Below are 22,426 nucleotides of genomic sequence, written 5' to 3' on the forward strand. Positions count from 1 at the left end.
TCTCCTGTGTCCCAGTTGTTCTTGTACCATACCGTGCCAAATTTTTATTGCCATAAAATATAGTTGCTGTTGGCACTAGCCCTAAATTGGGCAAGAATACAGGAAACAGTGATGTGGTAGTTTATATTTGAAAATAAACACTAATATGGAACTTAAAAGATACCAGATTTCATTACAGCTCAGGGAATTTTGGATTTCAGATTTCATTTCTGTAAGAACTCTCTGTATTTCCTCCCTGTGGATTGCGTGGGTTTTCTGTGGGCCCTCCAGTTTCCTTATGTATATTTTGTAACTTCAAAACTTTAAACTAATTCATAGGATGACAGGGAATCCAAAATATGAGTCAATCTTCGTGTTCACTTTAATTGAGGCGAGTCCGCATCACACAGTGGCACGATGACATATGCCATTCACGTATTTATACATATAACCCGTAATGGGTTATTTAAACAAATAAGAATGCTTAATCAATGTGCTGTATGTACAAAATTACTCAAATATTACTAAAATATGAAATACGCAAAACTTCCCACAGTTCAAAGACATACTGGGTAGATGAGTTGATCATTGCAAATTGTGGGTTTGTCAGGAGTGGCTCAAAGGGGCAGAAGGGCCTACTCCCCACAGTATCATAAAATAAACAAAATAAATACCATTTCACACAGCTTTGTACATCGTCCACTGCATGTTGCTGCACAATATTCAGGGTAAAGAGTCAGGCACTCTCCTGACAGGAAGACATTATGGAGTGGGGCAGGAGGGAGTAGGATATCCCCATAAAGCTGTTACTGTGGCTGGCTAAAATAGCCATCCGTGGGTCCTGATGATGGGTAGTGGAGGGTTCTGCCTGGGCTCACTGTCTGGTCATGTTCAAGAGGTATGTCTTTGCCTGGGTAGCTGTGGAGCTGTTTTAAGGTTGCTGGGCACAGCAGGGGATAAATACTATCATTGATGAGGATGGAATTGTGTTAATCGAATCAGTGTTAGTCAAAATTAGTTTTTTTTTGTAATGTTATTGTATAATCGTATTGTCATGGTTTGAATTTATAAGAAGCACATTTTTGTAAAACAAAGGCAGGAAGACAATGGCAATACAGAGGATACAGTGGAAGAGAGAGATGCCCCGGGGAGACAGAATAATCTATTCAATGACCCTGGTCAATGAGATATCTGGCACAATGGAATACATATACACTGGGACATAAGACCTTAAGATAAACAGTAGTAACAGAAATAGGCCATTCAGCCCATCGTCTTCTCCACTATTTCATCATGGCTGATCCATTTTTCCTTTCAACCCAATCTCCTGCCTTCTCCCTGTATCTCATCATGCCCTGACCAATCAAGAATCTATCAACCCCGGCCTTAAATATATCCTTGCAAGCAGAACAAATGCTACACCTGCCTATACACCTCCTCCCTCACAACCTTTCAGGGCCACAAACAGTCTTCCAAGAAGAAGAAACACTTCAGCTGTGAGTCTTTAGGGGTCATCTACTATATCTGGTGCTCACGGAAGTGCTTCACCGAGCACCTATGCTCCGTTCACCAGGAAAGTGGGATTCCCTGTTGGCCGTCCATTTCACTTCCCATTCCCATTCTGCCACAATGAGGCCACACTCAGGATGGAAGAGCAACACGTTATATTCCGTCTGGGTAGCTTCCAACCTGATGGCATGAACATCTATTTCTCGAGCTTCTGGTAATGGCTCCTCCCCATGCTCATTTCCCTCTCTCACCTTATCTCCTTTCCTACTTGTCACCTCCCTCTGGTGTTACTTCTTTCCTTTCTTCCATGGCTTTCTGTCCTCTCCTATCAGACTGCCCCTTCCCCAGCCCTGTATCTCTTTCACAAATCAACTTTCCAGCTCCTTAATTCACTCATCCCCTCCGCTTCCCAGTTTCTCCTATCACCTAATACTTCTTCCTCCCCTCCCCCCACCTTCTTGCTCACCCTTCTTATCTCTTTTTCCAGTACTGATGAAGGGTTTCAGCCCAAAACCTCACCTGTTTACTCTTTTCCATAGATGCTGCCTGGCCTGTTGAATTCCTCTAGCGTTTTGTGTGTGTTGCTTGGATTTCCAGCATCTGCAGATTTTGGCCTGCTTGTGTAAACACACCCAATGACTGCGCCTTCACAACCACCTGTGGCAACTAATTCCACAGATTCACAAACCCCTGGCTAAAGAAATTCCTCCTCAAATCCATTCTAGAAGATTGCCTCTCTATTCTGAGGCTGTGTCCTCTGGCCTTAGACTCGCCCTCCTTAAGAAATATCTCTTCACATGCACTCTATCGAGGCCTTTTGACATTTGATAGGTTTCAGTGAAATCCCCCTCGTTCTTCTTCTGAATTCTATTGAGTAGAGGCCCAGGGCCATCAAAAGCTCCTCATATGACAAGTACTTCAATCCAGGAATCATTTTCGTGAGCCTCCTTTGAACCCTCTCCAATGTCAGCGCATCATATCTTAAGGGGGGCCCAAACTGCTCGCAATACTCCAGGTGAGGCCTCACCAGTGCTTTATAAAGTCTCAACATTACATCCTTGCTTTTATATTCTAGGCCTCTCGAAATTAATGCTGTTTGGAAAAAATTGGAGGAAGTGGCTATAATGATCTCTCCTCCTGGACTGAGAATTCTTGCATAATAGAGTAGTGTTAAGAGAGACTAGACCGTTGGGCACCATGGTAGTGCAAAGTCCAATGCACTCTGTTTACACTGGGCACTCTAGTTTATTCCCACAGTACAAAGATATACCAGGTAGGTTCATTGGTCATTGTAAATTGTCCCATGATAGGATTAGGGTTAAACCAGGGCTGTCAGGAGTTGCTTGGCAGTGTGGCTCGAAGGGGCCAGAAGGGCCTATTCCACGCTCTATCGCGAAATAAAATAAAATGGAGGATCTCAGGAGCAGCACAGCGCAGTAAAGGGTGCACAGTCTCACAGGAGGTGTGCTACTGCCAGACTCCATTAATCTATATTAGTATTAGTAACTGGAGTGTGAGATTGGTCTCGTGGCTGTAGTAGGGTTCTTAAGGCAAAGTGATTACCACTGTGTCTTTAATACCCCAAGTTAAAATAGTTCTGTTCTCTTCTAGTTGGGTCCTGTAGCACCTAAGTTACAGAGAAAGGTTGAACAAGTTAGGTCTTCATTCTTTGGAGTGTAGAAGGCTGAGAGGGGACTTGATAGAGGTATTTAAAATTATGAGATAGATAGATAGAGTTGACGTGGATAGGCTTTTTCCATTGAGGGTAGGGGAGATTCAAACAAGAGGACATGAATTGAGAGTTAGGGGGCAAAAGTTTAGGGGTAACAGGAGGGGGAATTTCTTTACTCAGAGAGTGGTAGCTGTGTGGAACGAGCTTCCAGTAGAAGTGGTAGAGGCAGGTTCAGTATTGTCATTTAAAGTAAAATTGGATAGGTATATGAACAGGAAACGAATGGAGGGTTATGGGCTGAGTGCGGGTCAGTGGGACTAGGTGAGAGTAAGAGTTCGGCATGGACTAGAAGGGCCGAGATGGCCTGTTTCCATGCTGTAATTGTTATATGGTTATATGTAGACCTCTTCTTCTTCAGGTCTTTTCAAAGTACAAAGTAAGTTTATTATTGAAGTACAAATATGTCACCATATTCATTTTCTTGTGGGTTTCCTCAATAAAGTCATAATAAAATAATAACTGTCCTAGAATCAATGAAAGACCACTCCAACTTAGGCGTTCAACCAGTGTGCAATGGACACCAATCTGTGCAAATACAAAATTAAAGAAATAATAACAATAAATAAGCAATAAATATTGAGAACATGCAATGAAGAGTTCTTGAAGGTGAGTCCATAGGTTGGGGGAGCATTTCATTGACGGGGCATGTGAAATAGAGTGAAGAACCTCTGGTTCAAGAGCCTGACATCTGCAGGGTAATAGCTGTTCTTGAATTGAGAGATGTGAGTCCTGAATCTCCTGTACCTTCTTCCTGATGGCATCAGTGAGAAGAGAGCACAACCTGAGTGGAGGGGATGGCTGGTGATGGATGCTGCTTTTCCACAACAATGATTTGTGTAGGCATGCTCTGTGGTGGAGAGGTTTGGTCCTCTTGCCCATTTACAGTGCCGCTCTGCAGTTCATCATCTTGCTATTGAGGGAGTGCAGCGTAGGTTCACGAGGTTGATTCCCCGGATGGCGTGAATGTCACATGTTGAAAGATTGGAGCGACTGGGCTTGTATACACTGGAATTTAAAAGGATGAGAGAGGATCTGATTGAAACATATAAGATTATTAAGGGATTGGACATGCTAGAGGCAGGAAACATGTTCCTGATGTTGGGGGAGTCCAGAACAAGAGGCCAAAGTTTAAGAATAAGGGGTGGGCCATTTAGAATGGAGTTCAAGAAAAACTTTTTCACTCAGAGTTGTGGATCTATGGAATACTCTGCCTCAGAAGGCAGTTGAGGCCAATTCTCTGGATGCTTTCAAGAAAGAGTTAGATAGAGCTCTTAAAGATAGCAGAGTCAAGGGATATGGGGAGAGGGCAGGAATGGGGTACTGATTGTGGATGATCAGCCATGATCACATTGATCACATTGAATGGCTGTGCTGGCTCGAAGGGCCGAATGGCCTACTCCTGCACCTATTGTCTATTGTCTATTGCCTGTGGCCCTGCGTTCGCAAGATTGTGCCTTGCCTGCTACAGGACAGAATTTGTCCACTATCAGATACATAAGGACAAGTGAGATGAGCTATGTGAAGATCTCTGAACTCTAATGCTTTGGTAAGTTCACCAGAAACTCAAAGGATGGTTTGCATCAGACAATACTTTTAGCCAGATGCTGGAATACTATTGAGTGTGTGTAAGGTAACTAACATGTGGAAAAGTATTCTGAATTTGCACTGAAGAATAAATACAGATGGAATAAAGGTGTACACTGTTTTCTAAACAGGAGCAAATCAGAAACTGATACGCAAACAGATTGGAAGTCCTTGTGCTGGGTTCCCTAAGGGTTAAATTGCAGGGTGAGTCAAGTGCTGAGGAAGGCAAATGCAATGTTGCCATTCATTTCGAGAGGAATAGAATATAAAAACAAGAATGTAATGCTGAAACTTTATAAGGCATTGGAAAAACTGCACTTGGCATAATGTGAGCAGTTTTGTGCTCCTTATCTAAGAAAGGATGTGCTGACATTGGAGAGGATCCAGAAGAGGTTCATGAGAATGATTCCGGAAATGAAAGGATTAGTGTATCAGGAGTGTTTGATAGCTCAGAGCCTGTTTTCAATGGAGTTTAGAAGAATTCAGAAGTTCCTTACTGAGGAACAGTAAGGGCAAAAAGACCCTAACGGGTGTTGTCTACAGGCCCCCAAACAGTAGCATGGATATTGGGTGCAAGTTGAATAGGGAGTTAACATTGGCATGTGGCAAAGGTAATGTCGCAGTAGTTATGGGGGATTTCAACATGCAGGTGAACTGGGAGAATCAGGTTGGTGCTGGACCCCAGGATAGGAAGTTTGTAGAGTGCCTACGGGATGCATTCTTGGAACAGCTTGTACGAGAGCCGACCAGAGACAAGGCGATTCTGGATTTAGTGTTGTGTAATGAACAGGATTTGATAAGCGATCTTGAAGTAAAGGAGCTATTAGGAGGTAGTGACCATAATATGTTAAGTTTTTATCTGCAATTTGAGAAGGATAAGGGCAGATTGGAGGTGTCAGTGTTGCATTTGAACAAAGGAGACTATGGAGCCATGAGGGAGGAGCTGACTAAAGTTAACTGGACTGATATCCTAGCAGAAAAGACAGTGGAACAGCAATGGCAGGTATTCTTGGGAATAATGCACAAGGTGCAAAATCAGTTCATCCCCCAGAGAAGGAAGGATTCAAAGGGGGGAAAGGGGCTACAGTGGTTGACAAAGGAAGTCAGAGATTGCATAGCATTAAAAAAAAGAAATATGACAGAGCTAAGGTGAGTGGGAAGACAGATGATTGGGAAATTTTTAAGGAACAACAGAACTTAACTAAAAAGGCAATGCGGGGAGAAAAAATGAGTTACGAACGCAAGCTAGCCAGGAATATAAAAAGCTTTTTTAGGTATGTGAAGAGAAAGAAGATAGTTAAGAACAATGTTGGGCCCTTGAAGAATGAATTGGATGAAATTGTTATGGGAAACAGAGAAATGGCAGAAGAATTTAATGAATACTTTAGATCTGTCTTCACTAGAGAAGACACAAGCAATCTCCCAGATGTATGGATGGGCCAAGGACATAGGGTAACAGAGGAAATGAAACAGATTGACGTTAGGAAGGAAACGGTGATGAGTAGACTGATGGGACTGAAGGCTAACAAATCCCCAGGTCCAGATGGTCTGCATCCTAGGGTACTAAAGGAGGTGGCTCTGGAAATTGCAGATGCATTGGTAATCATTTTCCAATGTTCCTTAGATTCAGGATCAGTTCCTGAGGATTGGAGAATGGCTAATGTTATCCCACTTTTTAAGAAAGGAGGGAGGGAGAAAACAGAGAACTATCATCCTGTCAGCCTAACATCAGTAGTGGGGAAAATGCTAGAGTCCATTATTAAAGATGAAATAGTGGCATATCTAGATAGCAGTGATTGGATTGGGCCGAGCCAGCATGGATTTCCCAAGGGCAAATCATCTATTGGAGTTTTTCGAGGATGTAACCAGGAAGTTAGACAAGGGAGATCCAGTGGATGTAGTGTACCTCGATTTTCAGAAGGCATTTGATAAGGTCCCACATAGGAGATTGGTGGGTAAAATCAGAGCTCATGGCATTGGGGGGAAGATATTGACATGGATAGAAAACTGGTTGGCAGATAGAAAGCAAAGGGTAACGGTGAATGGGTGTTTCTCGGAATGGCAGGTGGTGACTAGTGGGGTGCCACAGGGCTCAGTATTAGGACCACAGCTGTTTATGATTTACATCAACGATTTAGATGAAGGCATTGAGAATAACATCAGCAAGTTTGCTGATGATACTAAGCTGGGTGGCAGTGTGACATGTGATGAGGATGTTAGGAGAATTCAGGGTGACTTGGATAGGCCGGGTGAGTGGGCAGATACTTGGCAGATGACGTTTAATGTGAATAAGTGTGAGGTTATCCACTTTGGGAGTAAGAACAGGAAGGCAGATTATTATCTGAATGGTGTAAAGTTAGGTAAGGGAGAAATACAAAGAGATGTAGGAGTCCTTGTTCATCAGTCACTGAAGGTGAATGAGCAAGTGCAGCAGGCAGTGAAGAAGGCGAATGGAATATTGGCCTTTATTACAAAGGGAATTGAGTACAAGAGCAAGGAAATCCTTTTGCATTTGTACAGGGCCCTGGTGAGACCACACCTGGAGTACTGTGTACAGTTTTGGTCTCCAGGGTTAAGGAAGGACATCCTGGCTGTAGAGGAAGTGCAGCGTAGATTCACAAGGTTAATTTCTGGGATGTCTGGACTGTCTTACGCAGAGAGGTTAGAGAGACTGGGCTTGTACACGCTGGAATTAAGGAGATTGAGAGGGGATCTGATTGCAACATATAAGATTATTAAGGGATTGGACAAGATAGAGGCAGGAAATATGTTCCAGATGCTGGGAGAGTCCAGTACCAGAGGGCATGGTTTAAGAATAAGGGGTAGGTAATTTAGGACAGAGTTAAGGAAAAACTTCTTCTCCCAGAGAGTTGTGGGGGTGTGAAATGCACTGGTTCAGAAGGCAGTGGAGGCCAATTCTCTGAATGCTTTCAAGAAGGAGCTAGATAGGTATCTTATAGATAAGGCAATCAAGGGATATGGGGACAAGGCAGTAACCTGGTATTGACAGTACATGATCAGCCATGATCTCAGAATGGAGGTGCAGGCTGGAAGGGCCGAATGGTCTACTTCTGCACCTATTGTCTATAATGAGGGGTGTTCTCATTGAAACCTTTTGAATATTGAAAGACCTAGATTGAGTGGATGTGGCGAGGACATTTCCAATAGTGAGAGACTGTAGGATCAAAAGACACAGAATCAGAATAGAAGGACATATATTTAGAACAGAAATGTGGGCAAATTTCTTTAGCCAGAGGGTGGTGAATCTGTGGAGGCCAAGTCATTGGGTACATTTAAAGTGGAGTTTGATACGTTCTTAATTGATGAGGGTGTCAAAAGTTATGAGAAGAAAGCAGGTGAATGGGGTTGAGAGGAATAATAAATTAGCCATAAATGGTGGAGCAATCTCAATGGGCCAAATGGTCTAATTCTGTTCCAATATATATGGGCTTCCAAAATGGCAAAATTACTTGAAAGTTGCACAGCTTTAACAATATCCATGGGACTTGAAAATGAGACGGCATTTTACACCAACGAGACATAATTGCCACAGAGGAGCTATCTGACTTGTTCAGAAACACAAGAAATTCTGTAGGTGCTGGAAATCCAGAGGAACACACAGACAAAATGCTGGAGGAACTCAGCAGGTAGACAGCATCTACGAAGGGGAATAAAAAGGTCAATGTTTCAGGTTGAGACCTTGGCTTCAGTCCCATCCTTTGATGAAATTATAAGAGGAACCAATACCATTGTATCACTGAAAACCCTGAAATGCATTTATGCACCCTTTTCCACATGCCGTTCAATAACAAACTATCCAGCAATCAGGAGAGAAAGGGGATGTCTTAGTTGGAAAAGTCTGTCTTTGATTGATGTTCAATAATATTGTTCCAAGAAGCAAATAATAGCACTAAAGTTTCTGGAATAATGTTAATGAGTCATTTGCTTTGGATGAGTTACAGCAGTCTCGGATGTATATTATACCAACACTGTCTGAACTTAATAGTTTTTCTTATTTATTTTTAACTTTAGTAAGGAAAGGGCGGTGGGGTGGAGATATGTCTCTGCCAAAGGAGGTGTAAGACACTCCTTTCCTGCACCAGCCTGCAGGGCACCTACTTAGCCCCCCAGAGTCATGCGAAGCCATGGGAGCAGGTGGTGGGTGGTTGTATGAGCAGCTGGGGCATATCACCTGTCCTGGTTATGCAAACGTTGATGCTAGGCAGACAATCTCTGAAGAATATTGATAATGGCTGGGGTCACCCACCTTGTCAAGACACTGACCAGAGGAAAGCAATGGTAAACCACTTCTGTAGAAAAATTTGCGAAGAGCAATCATGATCAAAGAATACGTCATATGGCATGGCAGATAATGATGAGGATGAGAAAGGAAATGGTTTTACCCATCTTTGACACTTCCATGAGTCACAAGAACCTGCAGATGCAGGAATGCAGGAACAAATAATCTACTGGAAAAACTCAGCCAATCAGGCAGCATCTGTGGAAGGAAAGGAATTGTCAATGTTTCGGGTTGAAGATTCTGAACCTTCTATAGGTTTTGCCCTGATACCTGGTTTCAGTAAAAACATCAACAGTTCCTTTCCTCCCACATGATACTGCTCGACCTGCTGAGTACCTCCAGTTGATGGTTCGTTGCTCGGAAGTTCTCAAACCGCAGTCAGTTGTTTGGGCTTACCCTTTGCACCAACTGGACCAATTTTACCTCTTTGTCCAATTTCTCCTTTCTGTCCTGGCTCACCAATCAGTCCTTAAAATTGAAACATTCAATGAACAACAAGTTATTTATTTTTTTACAAACACAGAAATATTTATTCACTGACAAAATCAAAGGTTCACAAAACTATTTACAATTTAAAATACGATCACTGGTACAAACAAAACACTCAAGTTCCTTTGGGACTCTCCCTTCGTGGAACTTTCCTACTGCGCCCATAAGGACCACATCTGCCTTCGCCAAGGATACCCAGGCAGAGGGCTTGGGCAGAGCCCTCAAATGCCTGCTAGCTGGACATGTGAATGCTAGTTTGGTTAGGCCCAGGAGCAAGCCGAACACGAAATCTCCTGAGCATCCCACCTACCTCTGTACTGGAAGACAGTCGATAAGGACCGTGGGGCTGAAGTGGAGCGCCATGGTAACCATGTCAGTTTGCGCAATGCTATTATGGCTCGGGGTGCCCGAGTTCAGAGTCCAATCCCAGCATCCTCTGCAAGGAATTTGTGCGTCCTCCCCATGGAGTGCGTGTGTTTCCTCCAGGTCCTCCAGTTTCCTCCCACAGTCCAAAAGCGTACCGTTAATTAGACATTGTAAATTGTCCCGTGATTAGGCTAGGGTTATGTTGCAATGTGAGTATAATTAAAAGTGGAACGAGCTTCCAGTAGAAGTGGTAGAGGCAGGTTCGATATTAACATTTAAAGTAAAATTGGATAGGTATATGGACAGGAAAGGAATGGAGGGTTATGGGCTGAGTGCAGGTCGGTGGGACTAGGTGAGAGTAAGCATCTGCCACGGACTAGAAGGGCAGAGAGGGCCTGTTTCCGTGCTGTAATTGTTATATGGTTATGTTAAAAGTAAGTTGGCGGGGTCTTTACTTCCGCTCTTTTTACTCCCAGTATGCATTGTAGATAGTTCCTCCACCATGCCCCATGAGGTACCTGGAAGCCTCTGTACTGTAAATATCATTTCCCGTCCCAGTTAAATATGCTCTTTTGGCCATCAAGTTGTCGAGTGGTCTGTTTGTAAAGTAGAAGTTACCACATATTTTTGGTGACGAGGTAAGCTGGTTTTGTGGACGGGTCGGCCCCGTTTTCGATCAGGAGCTGTGAGCGGGCGAGGAGCTTCGCGTTCGGAACGGTCGGTGTGTTCGACGAGCAAATCGAGGAGTGGCCGGAGTATGAGGAAAGGTTGGGCCACTTTTTCTGTGCTAATGGAGTTACTGAGGAGGCTAAGAAGCGCTCTATTCTCCTGAGTGTGTGTGGGGCAAGGACGTACAAGCTGATACTGAACTTAGCTACGCCGCGGAAACCGGGAGAAATTCCATATGACGAACTGGTCAAGCTCGTGGGGAACCACCACAATCCGAAGCCTTTGGTGATAGTTCAACGGTTCAAGTTTCACTGCCATGTCCGGAAGCCAGCTCAGTCTGTGGGCGATTTTGTGGCCGAGCTTCGGCAGCTGTCGGAGCATTGCGATTTCAGAGCGGTGTTGGATGACATGCTCCGTGATAGATTAGTATGCGGCATTAATAATGACGCCGTACAACGCCGCTTGTTGGGGGAAACCCCACCGTTGACTTTCAAGACAACCCTAGAGATTGCCCAAGGCATGGAGTTGGCTGCTAATAATGCCAAGGATATACAGAAAGGATATGAGGGGTCGCAGTTGACGGCAGTGCTCCAAGTCAGGAGGGAGACTGGTAGACAGGAACAGCGGGTGCGATGTTTTCGGTGTGGAGGAACGCACTGTACAAATGTTTGTAAATTCAAAGATACTGTCTGCCATGCTTGTAGCAAGAAGGGACGTTTCGTTAAAAAGTGCAGGAGCATAAAGGGTAAGGTTAAGCCTGGGCAGGGGAAAGCTCACAGACTCAGGCAGCCACACACCACCTAGCAGAAGCAGACGAAGAGGCAGTGTGTGCCTACAACATGTTTGGGGTGGAAACGGATGAGGGACCACCTGAACCATATTATGCCACAGTCACTGTCTGGGGAAAGAACATTTAAGTTCGAGATTGATTCAGGGGCTACTGCATCAGTCATTAGTGAAGAGACCTACAGGAGGACATGGGGATCCAACCTGCCTGCCAGACCATCTAAGCTCCAACTCAGGACCTATACGGGGCAGCCCATACCTCATTTAGGGGTGTTATATGTGGATATTACGGCTGAGGGCCAGAAGGCTGAAGCCAGGCTGGTGATAGCTAAGGGCAGTGGGCCCAGTCTTCTGGGCCGCATTCAGCTTCACAAAATCTGGCTCAACTGGCATGAATTTAAATATGCACACATGACGGAAGAGCATGAGGTGCAGCGTGCAGATGAAGTCGCCGATGGCAATGTGAGTGACAGACATAGTCCAGACACATTTGAGAGCGAGCTCGCAGTGCAGCTTGCAGCTCTTCAGCCTATTACAGGAGCAATTGAAGTTACCCCCTCGGCACTGAAAGCCAGCACGCCACTTCTAGTATGGCGAAGCAGTGACCCAGCTCTTGTACCACCTGCCCAGTTACAGCAAGCTGCATCTCAGCCTGATGATCCCGCTAACAGGAACCTGCATGTGAAGCCATTCGTAACAGCAGCAAACGGGGCACCTGCAGACGATGTAAGAACAGAGCCTCCAGGACCAGCAGACAAGCATTCAGAAAGCACTCTAAGTGATTTGACAAAGAAAGTAGAATTTTCGGGAGGCAGTGGCCCCCTGGGAATCCATGTGGTGCCTTTTAACTCTACGCTGAGTGGAAGATTCCTTGGCCTGAGTATTCGTGGTATTGAAGAGAACAGCCGTTCAAGAAACGAGAACCTGCTCCAGGAGAATGAAGACCTTTGTTCAAGCACAAGAAGTTTTCCGAAACACATTGCGATTTCCTGCTGTTGAACTCCAGATAGTTCCAAGTCATAACAAGGAACTCTATGAAAAATTTGTAATTGGGTCTATTCTGAGCCAAGGTCGTGACGATGATTCAAAAACCGAAGTTCCTTCTTCAGTGTGTTCCAAGCCAGGTGGCAAACCTGCAGATGCCGTTTATCCCAATAATGCTGAGGATAGCTTGCCACCGATTTCAGAGAAGCTCAGTAGTTCAAAACAGTTAAGGAGCAATGACCACTTAATGCATACCAGAAAAGCATGTCCACCAGTGACTTTGCTAGAGGGAGAGACACTGGCAGAGGGGGCAGAGTCCCCTGAAGAGGATGGACATTCTTACACGGACACACAGACCCCTCTCGTGTCCCCAACACTAGATCCACCCAAAACATCCTCACCAGCGGTGCCTGCTGGGTCACTGGGGGTAGTGCGTAGATCGCAGCGCCCTTGCAAACCTCCTGACAGACTGAATCTTTGATTGGATAGTTTCTTTTGTTGTTAGATTGAATGTTGAATTTGCCATGTTTTTTAGGTGTTTTTGTATTGGTAACCTGTTGCTAATGATACCACTGTTTTTATATCCCAGTCCTTCTATATTTGGGGAATGTTGGATTTTAAAGGGGGAGAAGTGTTGTAATGTGAGTATTATTAAAAGTAAGTTAATGCTAATCGGGGAGCTGTTGGTAGCAAGAGGCGGGATCCGGGGTTGACGGGGTCTTTACTTCCGCTCTTTTACTCCCAGTATGCATTGTAGATAGTTCCTTCACCCATGCCGCACCAGGTACCGGGAAGCCTCTGTATTGTGAATATCATTTGCCGTCCCAGATAAAGATGCTCTTTTGCCCATCAAGTTGTCAAGTGGTCTGCTTATATAGAAGTTACCACAGGTTAAACTATGGGTTGCTGGTGGCATGGCTCGAAAGGCCAAAAGGGCCTGTTCCACATGGGATATCTAAATAAAATAAAAGTAAAGTACAGCCAGATCTTGAGGTGCAGCCCTTTCAGATATTCAAACAACTTCTCACATGCCGTGTAAACCTGGTACACTGGCTCCTCTTTGTCACGGAAAGGACAGGTGGATGAGGTGTTAGTTTCACTACGGGTTGCCAGTGTGCAGGGGGAAGATCCCTGCATACTGAAAGTGTTGCATTATAAAAATGTCTTTTACGTTTGTTTTTCATCTTAAATGTGATTCTGGAACTGTTGAAGCCTGGGATATGCAAGTTTAGGATTGTGTGAGTGCTTCAGCACCATGCGGGATTCTGGGAGGCAGAGGCAATGTGAACAAACCTCGTGGCGAGAAGGCTGCGGGATGGCAGTGGGGCACAACCTGATGTTCAACTCCATTGTCGCTGATTAAAGCGATGAGAGAGACTGAAACATCGAGGCAAATGGAAAGGCAAGTGTCGGCTGCCTGTCTTTGATCGCTGGTGGGATCGCTCTGCTACGGAGAGGGGAGACTGCTTTTTGATCACTGGTGGGATCGCTCTGCTACGGAGAGTGGAAACTGCTTTTTGATCACTGGTGGGATCGCTCTGCTACAGAGAGGGGAAACTGCTTTTTGATCACTGGTGGGATCGCTCTGCTACGGAGAGGGGAAACTGCTTTTTGATCACTGGTGGGATCGCTCTGCTACGGAGAGGGGAGACTGCTTTTTGATCACTGGTGGGATCGCTCTGCTACGGAGAGGGGAGACTGCCTTTTGATCACTGGTGGGATCGCTCTGCTACGGAGAGGGGAGGCTGCTTTTTGATCACTGGTGGGATCGCTCTGCTACGGAGAGGGGAAACTGCTTTTTGATCACTGATGGGATCGCTCTGCTATGGAGAGGGGAGACTGCCTGTCTTTGATCGCTGGTGGGATCGCTCTGCTACGGAGAGGGGAAACTGCTTTTTGATCACTGGTGGGATCGCTCTGCTACGGAGAGGGAGACTGCCTTTTGATCACTGGTGGGATCGCTCTGCTACGGAGAGGGGAGACTGCCTTTTGATCACTGGTGGGTTTGCTCCGCTATGGAGGGGAGAAACTGCCTTTTGATCGCTGGTAAAATCGCTCTGCTATGGAGAGGGGGTCGGCTGTTTGATCACTGGTAAAATTGCTCTGCTATGGAGAGGAGAGTGCCTTTTGATCACTGGTGGGATCGCTCTGCTACGGAGAGGGGAGACTGCCTGTCTTTGATCGCTGGTGGGATCGCTCTGCTACGGAGAGGGGAAACTGCTTTTTGATCACTGGTGGGATCGCTCTGCTACGGAGAGGGGAGACTGCTTTTTGATCACTGGTGGGATCGCTCTGCTACGGAGAGGGGAGACTGCCTGTCTTTGATCGCTGGTGGGATCGCTCTGCTACGGAGAGGGGAAACTGCTTTTTGATCACTGGTGGGATCGCTCTGCTACGGAGAGGGGAAACTGCTTTTTGATCACTGGTGGGATCGCTCTGCTACGGAGAGGGGAAGCTGCTTTTTGATCACTGGTGGGATCGCTCTGCTACGGAGAGGGGAGACTGCCTTTTGATCACTGGTGGGATCGCTCTGCTACGGAGAGGGGAGACTGCTTTTTGATCACTGGTGGGATCGCTCTGCTACGGAGAGGGGAAACTGCCTTTTGATCGCTGGTGGGATCGCTCTGCTATGGAGAGTGGAAACTGCTTTTTGATCGCTGGTGGGATCGCTCTGCTACAGAGAGGGGAGACTGCTTTTTGATCGCTGGTGGGATCGCTCTGCTACAGAGAGGGGAAACTGCTTTTTGATCACTGGTGGGATCGCTCTGCTACGGAGAGGGGAGACTGCCTTTTGATCACTGGTGGGATCGCTCTGCTACGGAGAGGGGAGACTGCCTTTTGATCACTGGTGGGATTGCTCCGCTATGGAGGGGAGAAACTGCCTTTTGATCGCTGGTAAAATCGCTCTGCTATGGAGAGGGGGTCGGCTGTTTGATCACTGGTAAAATTGCTCTGCTATGGAGAGGAGAGTGCCTTTTGATCACTGGTGGGATCGCTCTGCTACGGAGAGGGGAGACTGCCTGTCTTTGATCGCTGGTGGGATCGCTCTGCTACGGAGAGGGGAAACTGCTTTTTGATCACTGGTGGGATCGCTCTGCTACGGAGAGGGGAAACTGCTTTTTGATCGCTGGTGGGATCGCTCTGCTACAGAGAGGGGAAACTGCTTTTTGATCACTGGTGGGATCGCTCTGCTACGGAGAGGGGAAACTGCTTTTTGATCACTGGTGGGATCGCTCTGCTATGGAGAGTGGAAACTGCTTTTTGATCACTGGTGGGATCGCTCTGCTACGGAGAGGGGAGACTGCCTTTTGATCACTGGTGGGATCGCTCTGCTACGGAGAGGGGAGGCTGCTTTTTGATCACTGGTGGGATCGCTCTGCTACGGAGAGGGGAGACTGCCTTTTGATCACTGGTGGGATCGCTCTGCTACGGAGAGGGGAGACTGCCTTTTGATCACTGGTGGGATTGCTCCGCTATGGAGGGGAGAAACTGCCTTTTGATCGCTGGTAAAATCGCTCTGCTATGGAGAGGGGGTCGGCTGTTTGATCACTGGTAAAATTGCTCTGCTATGGAGAGGAGAGTGCCTTTTGATCACTGGTGGGATCGCTCTGCTACGGAGAGGGGAGACTGCCTGTCTTTGATCGCTGGTGGGATCGCTCTGCTACGGAGAGGGGAAGCTGCTTTTTGATCGCTGGTGGGATTGCTCTGCTACGGAGAGGGGAAACTGCTTTTTGATCACTGGTGGGATCGCTCTGCTACGGAGAGGGGAGACTGCCTTTTGATCACTGGTGGGATCGCTCTGCTACGGAGAGGGGAGACTGCCTTTTGATCACTGGTGGGTTTGCTCCGCTATGGAGGGGAGAAACTGCCTTTTGATCGCTGGTAAAATCGCTCTGCTATGGAGAGGGGGTCGGCTGTTTGATCACTGGTAAAATTGCTCTGCTTTGGAGAGGAGAGTGCCTTTTGATCACTGGTGGGATCGCTCTGCTACGGAGAGGGGAGACTGCCTGTCTTTGATCGCTGGTGGGATCGCTCTGCTACGGAGAGGGGAAGCTGCTTTTTGATCGCTGGTGGGATTGCTCTGCTACGGAGAGGGGAAACTGCTTTTTGATCACTGGTGGGATCGCTCTGCTACGGAGAGGGGAGACTGCCTTTTGATCACTGGTGGGATCGCTCTGCTACGGAGAGGGGAGACTGCCTTTTGATCACTGGTGGGTTTGCTCCGCTATGGAGGGGAGAAACTGCCTTTTGATCGCTGGTAAAATCGCTCTGCTATGGAGAGGGGGTCGGCTGTTTGATCACTGGTAAAATCGCTCTGCTATGGAGAGGAGAGTGCCTTTTGATCACTGGTAAAATCGCTCTGCTATGGAGAGGGAAATGCCTGCCACTGGGCGTGGAGAGCGTTACCCAGGTTTTCTGCGTTTTGGATATGGATTTGGACTAGACTTTTTTCAGTCTTATAGTTTTTTATATTCTGTGTTTTTCGCCTGATCTTCCTCTTTTTTTTTGGTTTTGTGTGTGGCGAAGAGGGACTTGTGGGTCAATGTGCCTGTTCCACTGTTGTTTATTTTTGTGTGGAAAGGAGGGATGAGAGGATTGGTGATTGTTCTGCCGTACATTTCTTTCTTGTTTTGTTTTTGTGGCTATCCGGAGAATAAGAATTTCAGAGTTATATACTTTGATAATAGAATGAAGCTTTGAACCAATGAAAAATACAGATTACTCAGTAAAACAGTAGTTATATTTTATTTATTTTTATTTATTGTGTTACGTACCCTTGTCACGTGACTGGTGTTGAAGCTATACTGGACTTGAGGTAATGGTCTTGTGATGCTGGAGTGACGTCATTTTCCTGCCAGTAGAGGTCATGTGACAGGTTTTTTTTACAGGGTATAAAAGGAGGACCCCTCCCTGTGAGGAGGGGCAGTTCGTGGCTGGATTTGTCATGTTGACTTCATGCCACTGCGTGATCTAATATTATGACGCAGTTTAGTTGAAAGATGGAGTTTTATTTAATGCCTAAAGTTTAAAAGGTCATTGCCAGCAGTTTCTTTATAATACTGCTAGTTAAAAATCAGTGGAGAGTGAAGATCGGAATTCGGGAGTTAAAAGATCGAGGAAAGTCGATTTCGATGGTGAAACAGGTTCGACCTTGTTAGATCCTCATTCGGAAGGAATTCGTTGACTGTCCCCGTGTTAATCCCTGTGAATAGCAGAAAGGATTGGGAACAGTTTTGTAAAGGAAAGGTCAGTGCCTTTAAGCCGTTTCATTTTTCCTCTTCGTAAATTCTTCGTGGGAAAAGTAGTTCGACTGGGAACCGCAGCAACATGACGTGAAAGAGAATTTAAATCGTCTTAAAAAGTCTCTCCCTTAAATGGACTGTAAGCATTTTGAACTTTTGCAATACTACTTTGAAGAACTGTTTTTGCGACATCGCTTTAAAAACTGTTTAAGCTTCATTGCTTTAAGATCTGTTTAAGCTGCCGCACAGCAGCTGATTTCCAGTTACGTTAGTGATTTGTTTACTTTTGGGGGTTTGTTTTTCAGTGTTTAATAAATGTTTTATTTGTTATAAAAACCCCTGCCTCACATATATTTATTGTTGCTGAATCCGTAACAATTGAGAAAGAGCACAGAATAGGCCCTTCCAGCCCTTGAAGTCACACTGCACAGCAATTCCCCGATTTCATGAGACAACTTACAATGTCCAATTAACCTACCAAACGGTACAGCTTTGGACTGTGGGAGGAAACCAGAGCACTTGGGGGAAACCCACATGGAGAACGTGCAAACTCCTTACAGGCAGCAGCAGGAATTGAACTCTAATCGCCTGTACCGTAAAGCATTGTGCTAGCCACTGCACTACTGTACCAAACATTGTTTACTGCATTCTTTATGTGCAATTAAACTCAAAATTATTTTTACATGTTTGCAGGCAACAAGCCTACAAAGAGAATTACTATTTCAAGGATCAACTTTATTCGCCATATACATTTACGTGTATTGGGAATCTGAAGTGGTGTGTTGGTCAGAGTGAGACATACAACAAAAAGCAAAAATATTCAATATTTATTATGGATAATAAATTATGTCCATAAGACAGTAAGATATAGGTGCAGAATTAGGCCATTTGGCCCATCAAGTCTGTACCATCATTTCATCATGGCTGATCCATTTCCCTCTCAGCCCCAATCTCCTGCCTTCTCCCTGTATCCCTTCATGCCCTGACCAATCAAGAATCTGTCAGTCTCTGCCTTAAATATATATAAAGACTTGGCCTCCACAGCTGCCTGTGATAACAAATCCCATAGATTCACCACCCTCTGGCTAAAGAAATTTCTCCACATCTCCATTCTAACACAGCACCTGCTATTCTGTAGCTGTGTCCTCTGACCCTAGGCTCCCTCATCATAAAATCCACTCGATCAAGGCCTTTCACAATTATGTATTGAAAGAAAGGTTTAAGTGCTGATACAGAAGAGCATATGTATAAATGTCACTGTGTATTTGCAATGTAAGCAGCATCGTAAAAAGTGGTTTAAAGTGTTTACAGTGCAGTGATGGTGGTAATAGGTTCTAAGTTTCTGGATTAAACAAAATCAAGTGCATTTAATAATAATATTGTAGAAGTTTGTTATCACACTGTTTCTATAGGAGTGGATAAAATGTTGAGGTTCCTACAGTTAATTATCTACATTTTTAAAAGAATGCAAAAGGTGCATCCAGCTGCAGCTCCTATCAGAGTTAGGGAATTGGAGCAGGAGCTGGATGAACTACGGATCATTCGGGAGGCAGAGGCAGAGATAGATAAGAGTTATCGGGAGGTAGTCACACTGAAAAGACAGGAGGTAGGCAAATGGGTGACAGTCAAGAGAGGGAGGGGGAGTAGACAGAGAGAGCAGAGCACCCCTGTGGCCGTTCCCATCAACAATAAGTATACCATTTTGGATACTGTTGGTGGGGATGACCTACCAGGAACAAGTTGCAGTAGTCCTGTCTCTGGCACTGAGGTTGGACCCTCGACTGGGAAGGGGAGGAGGGAAGAGAAGAGAGCGGTAGTGATAGGGGATTCTATAGTCAGGGGGGCGGATAGGAGATTTTGTGGGGAAGATCGGGAGTCTCGGATGGTATGTTGCCTCCCTGGTGCCGGGGTCCGGGACATCACAGATCGGGTGCAGGTTATTCTTGAGAGGGAGGGCAAGAACCCAGATGTTGTGGTCCACGTAGGGACCAACGACGTGGGTAGGATGAGTGAGGAGGTCCTGCGTAGTGAGTTCAGGGAGTTAGGTGCGAAGTTGAAGAGCAGGACCTCCAGGGTAACAATCTCAGGATTGCTACCTGTGCCACGTGCGACTGAGGCAAGGAACAGAAGGATTATACAGATTAATACGTGGCTGAGAGGATGGTGCAGGAGGGAGGGCTTCAGGTTTTTAGATAATTGGGCTTTGTTCCAGGGAAGGTGGGATCTGTTCCGAAGGGACAGTTTACACCTGAACTGGAGCGGTACTAACATTCTTGCAGGAAAGTTTGCTGGTGCTGCTCGGGGGGGGGGGGTTTAAACTAAATTTGCAGGGGGCAGGGATGCAGAATGTGAGAGAGGATAGCGAGAGGAAGAATAAAGGACAGGTGGGGACTACATGGTTCCAGAATATTAAGTGTGTAGTAGAGGAAGGTGGGGCGGAACAAGTGATAAGGAGGACACATGTACAGAGGGATGGTCTGACGGAACATGGAGTTAAATGTGCAGAAAGAATAAGTAAATTTAGGAAGGACAACAAAATTCAAGGGGCGTATAGCCCGATGGGAGTTCGTGGAGCTGGGTTAAGCACAATAGGCCGCGATTTAAACAGAGAGAGGAGAAATGGGCTAAAAATTCTATATCTGAATGCAGGAAGTGTCAGAAATAAGGTGGATGAGCTTTAAGCTCAGGTTCGAATGGGTAACTATGATGTTGTTGGGATAACAGAGACATGGCTGCAGGGAGATCAGACCTGGGAAATGAATGTACAAGGGTATACGTGCTATCGTAGGGACAGAAATGTGGGCAGAGGGGGTGGGGTGGCCCTGTTGGTGAGGAATGAGATTCAGTCCTTTGCAAGGGGGGACATAGGATCAGAAGAAGTAGAGTCTGTGTGGATAGAACAGAGGAACAGTAAGGGCAAAACGACCCTAATGGGTGTTGTCTACAGGCCCCCAAACAGTAGCATGGATATTGGGTGCAAGTTGAATAGGGAGTTAACATTGGCATGTGGCAAAGGTAATGTCGCAGTAGTTATGGGGGATTTCAACATGCAGGTGAACTGGGAGAATCAGGTTGGTGCTGGACCCCAGGATAGGGAGTTTGTAGAGTGCCTACGGGATGCATTCTTGGAACAGCTTGTACGAGAGCCGACCAGAGACAAGGCTATTCTGGATTTAGTGTTGTGTAATGAACAGGATTTGATAAGCGATCTTGAAGTAAAGGAGCCATTAGGAGGTAGTGACCATAATATGATAAGTTTTTATCTGCAATTTAAGAAGGATAAGGGCAGATCGGAGTTGTCAGTGTTGCAGTTGAACAAAGGAGACTATGGAGCCATGAGGGAGGAGCTGGCCAAAGTTAAATGGACGGATATCCTAGCAGAAAAGACAGTGTAACAGCAATGGCAGGTATTCTTGGGAATAATGCACAAGGTGCAAAATCAGTTCATCCCCCAGAGAAGGAAGGATTCAAAGGGGGGAAAGGGGCCACAGTGGTTGACAAAGGAAGTCAGAGATTGCGTAGCATTTAAAAAAAAAGAAGTAAGACAGAGCTAAGGTGAGTGGGAAGACAGATGATTGGGAAAATTTTAAGGAACAACAGAACTTAACTAAAAAGGCAATACGGGGAGAAAAAATGAGATACGAACGCAAGCTAGCCAGGAATATAAAGGAGGATAGCAAAAGCTTTTTTAGGTATGTGAAGAGAAAGAAGATAGTTAAGAACAATGTTGGGCCCTTGAAGAATGAATTGGGTGAAATTGTTATGGGAAACAGAGAAATGGCAGAAGAATTTAATAAGTACTTTAGATCTGTCTTCACTAGGGAAGACACAAGCAATCTCCCAGATGTATGGATGGGCCAAGGACATAGGGTAACAGAGGAAATGAAACAGATTGACATTAGGAAGGAAACGGTGATGAGTAGACTGATGGGACTGAAGGCTAACAAATCCCCAGGTCCAGATGGTCTGCATCCTAGGGTACTAAAGGAGGTGGCTCTGGAAATTGCGGATGCATTGGTAATCATTTTCCAATGTTCCTTAGATTCAGGATCAGTTCCTGAGGATTGGAGAATGGCTAATGTTATCCCACTTTTTAAGAAAGGAGGGAGGGAGAAAACAGAGAACTATCATCCTGTCAGCCTAACATCAGTAGCGGGGAAGATGCTAGAATCCATTATTAAAGATGAAATAGTGACATATCTAGATAGCAGTGATAGGATTGGGCCGAGCCAGCATTGATTTACCAAGGGCAAATCATCTATTGGAGTTTTTTGAGGATGTAACCAGGAAGTTAGACAAGGGAGATCCAGTGGATGTAGTGTACCTCGATTTTCAGAAGGCATTTGATAAGGTCCCACATAGGAGATTGGTGGGTAAAATCAGAGCTCATGGCATTGGGGGGAAGATATTGACATGGATAGAAAACAGGTTGGCAGATAGAAAGCAAAGGGTAGCAGTGAATGGGTGTTTCTCGGAATGGCAGGTGGTGACTAGTGGGGTGCCACAGGGCTCGGTATTGGGACCACAGCTGTTTACGATTTACATCAACGATTTAGATGAAGGCATTGAGAATAACATCAGCAAGTTTGCCGATGATACTAAGCTGGGTGGCAGTGTGACATGTGATGAGGATGTTAGGAGAACTCAGGGTGATTTGGATAGGCCGGGTGAGTGGGCAGATACTTGGCAGATGACGTTTAATTTGAATAAGTGTGAGGTTATCCACTTTGGGAGTAAGAACAGGAAGGCAGATTATAATCTGAACGGTATAGAGTTAGGTAAGGG

The 22,426-nt window shown here is 45.6% G+C and overlaps 1 protein-coding gene across 1 annotated transcript in view; it reads right to left on the bottom strand.

The window, feature by feature from the left end:
• LOC140722387 (collectin-10-like) overlaps positions 1-22,426 on the bottom strand; it is a 151,673-nt gene that overhangs the window by 42,224 nt on the left and 87,023 nt on the right. Inside the window, exon 4 of the mRNA XM_073037165.1 lies at positions 9,501-9,572. Within this exon, the coding sequence (XP_072893266.1) occupies positions 9,501-9,572 (72 nt within the window). The remainder of the gene's footprint in view (positions 1-9,500; positions 9,573-22,426) is intronic.

Source organism: Hemitrygon akajei, chromosome 1 (assembly GCF_048418815.1).
Source record: "Hemitrygon akajei chromosome 1, sHemAka1.3, whole genome shotgun sequence".
Taxonomy (NCBI): Eukaryota; Metazoa; Chordata; class Chondrichthyes; order Myliobatiformes; family Dasyatidae; genus Hemitrygon; species Hemitrygon akajei.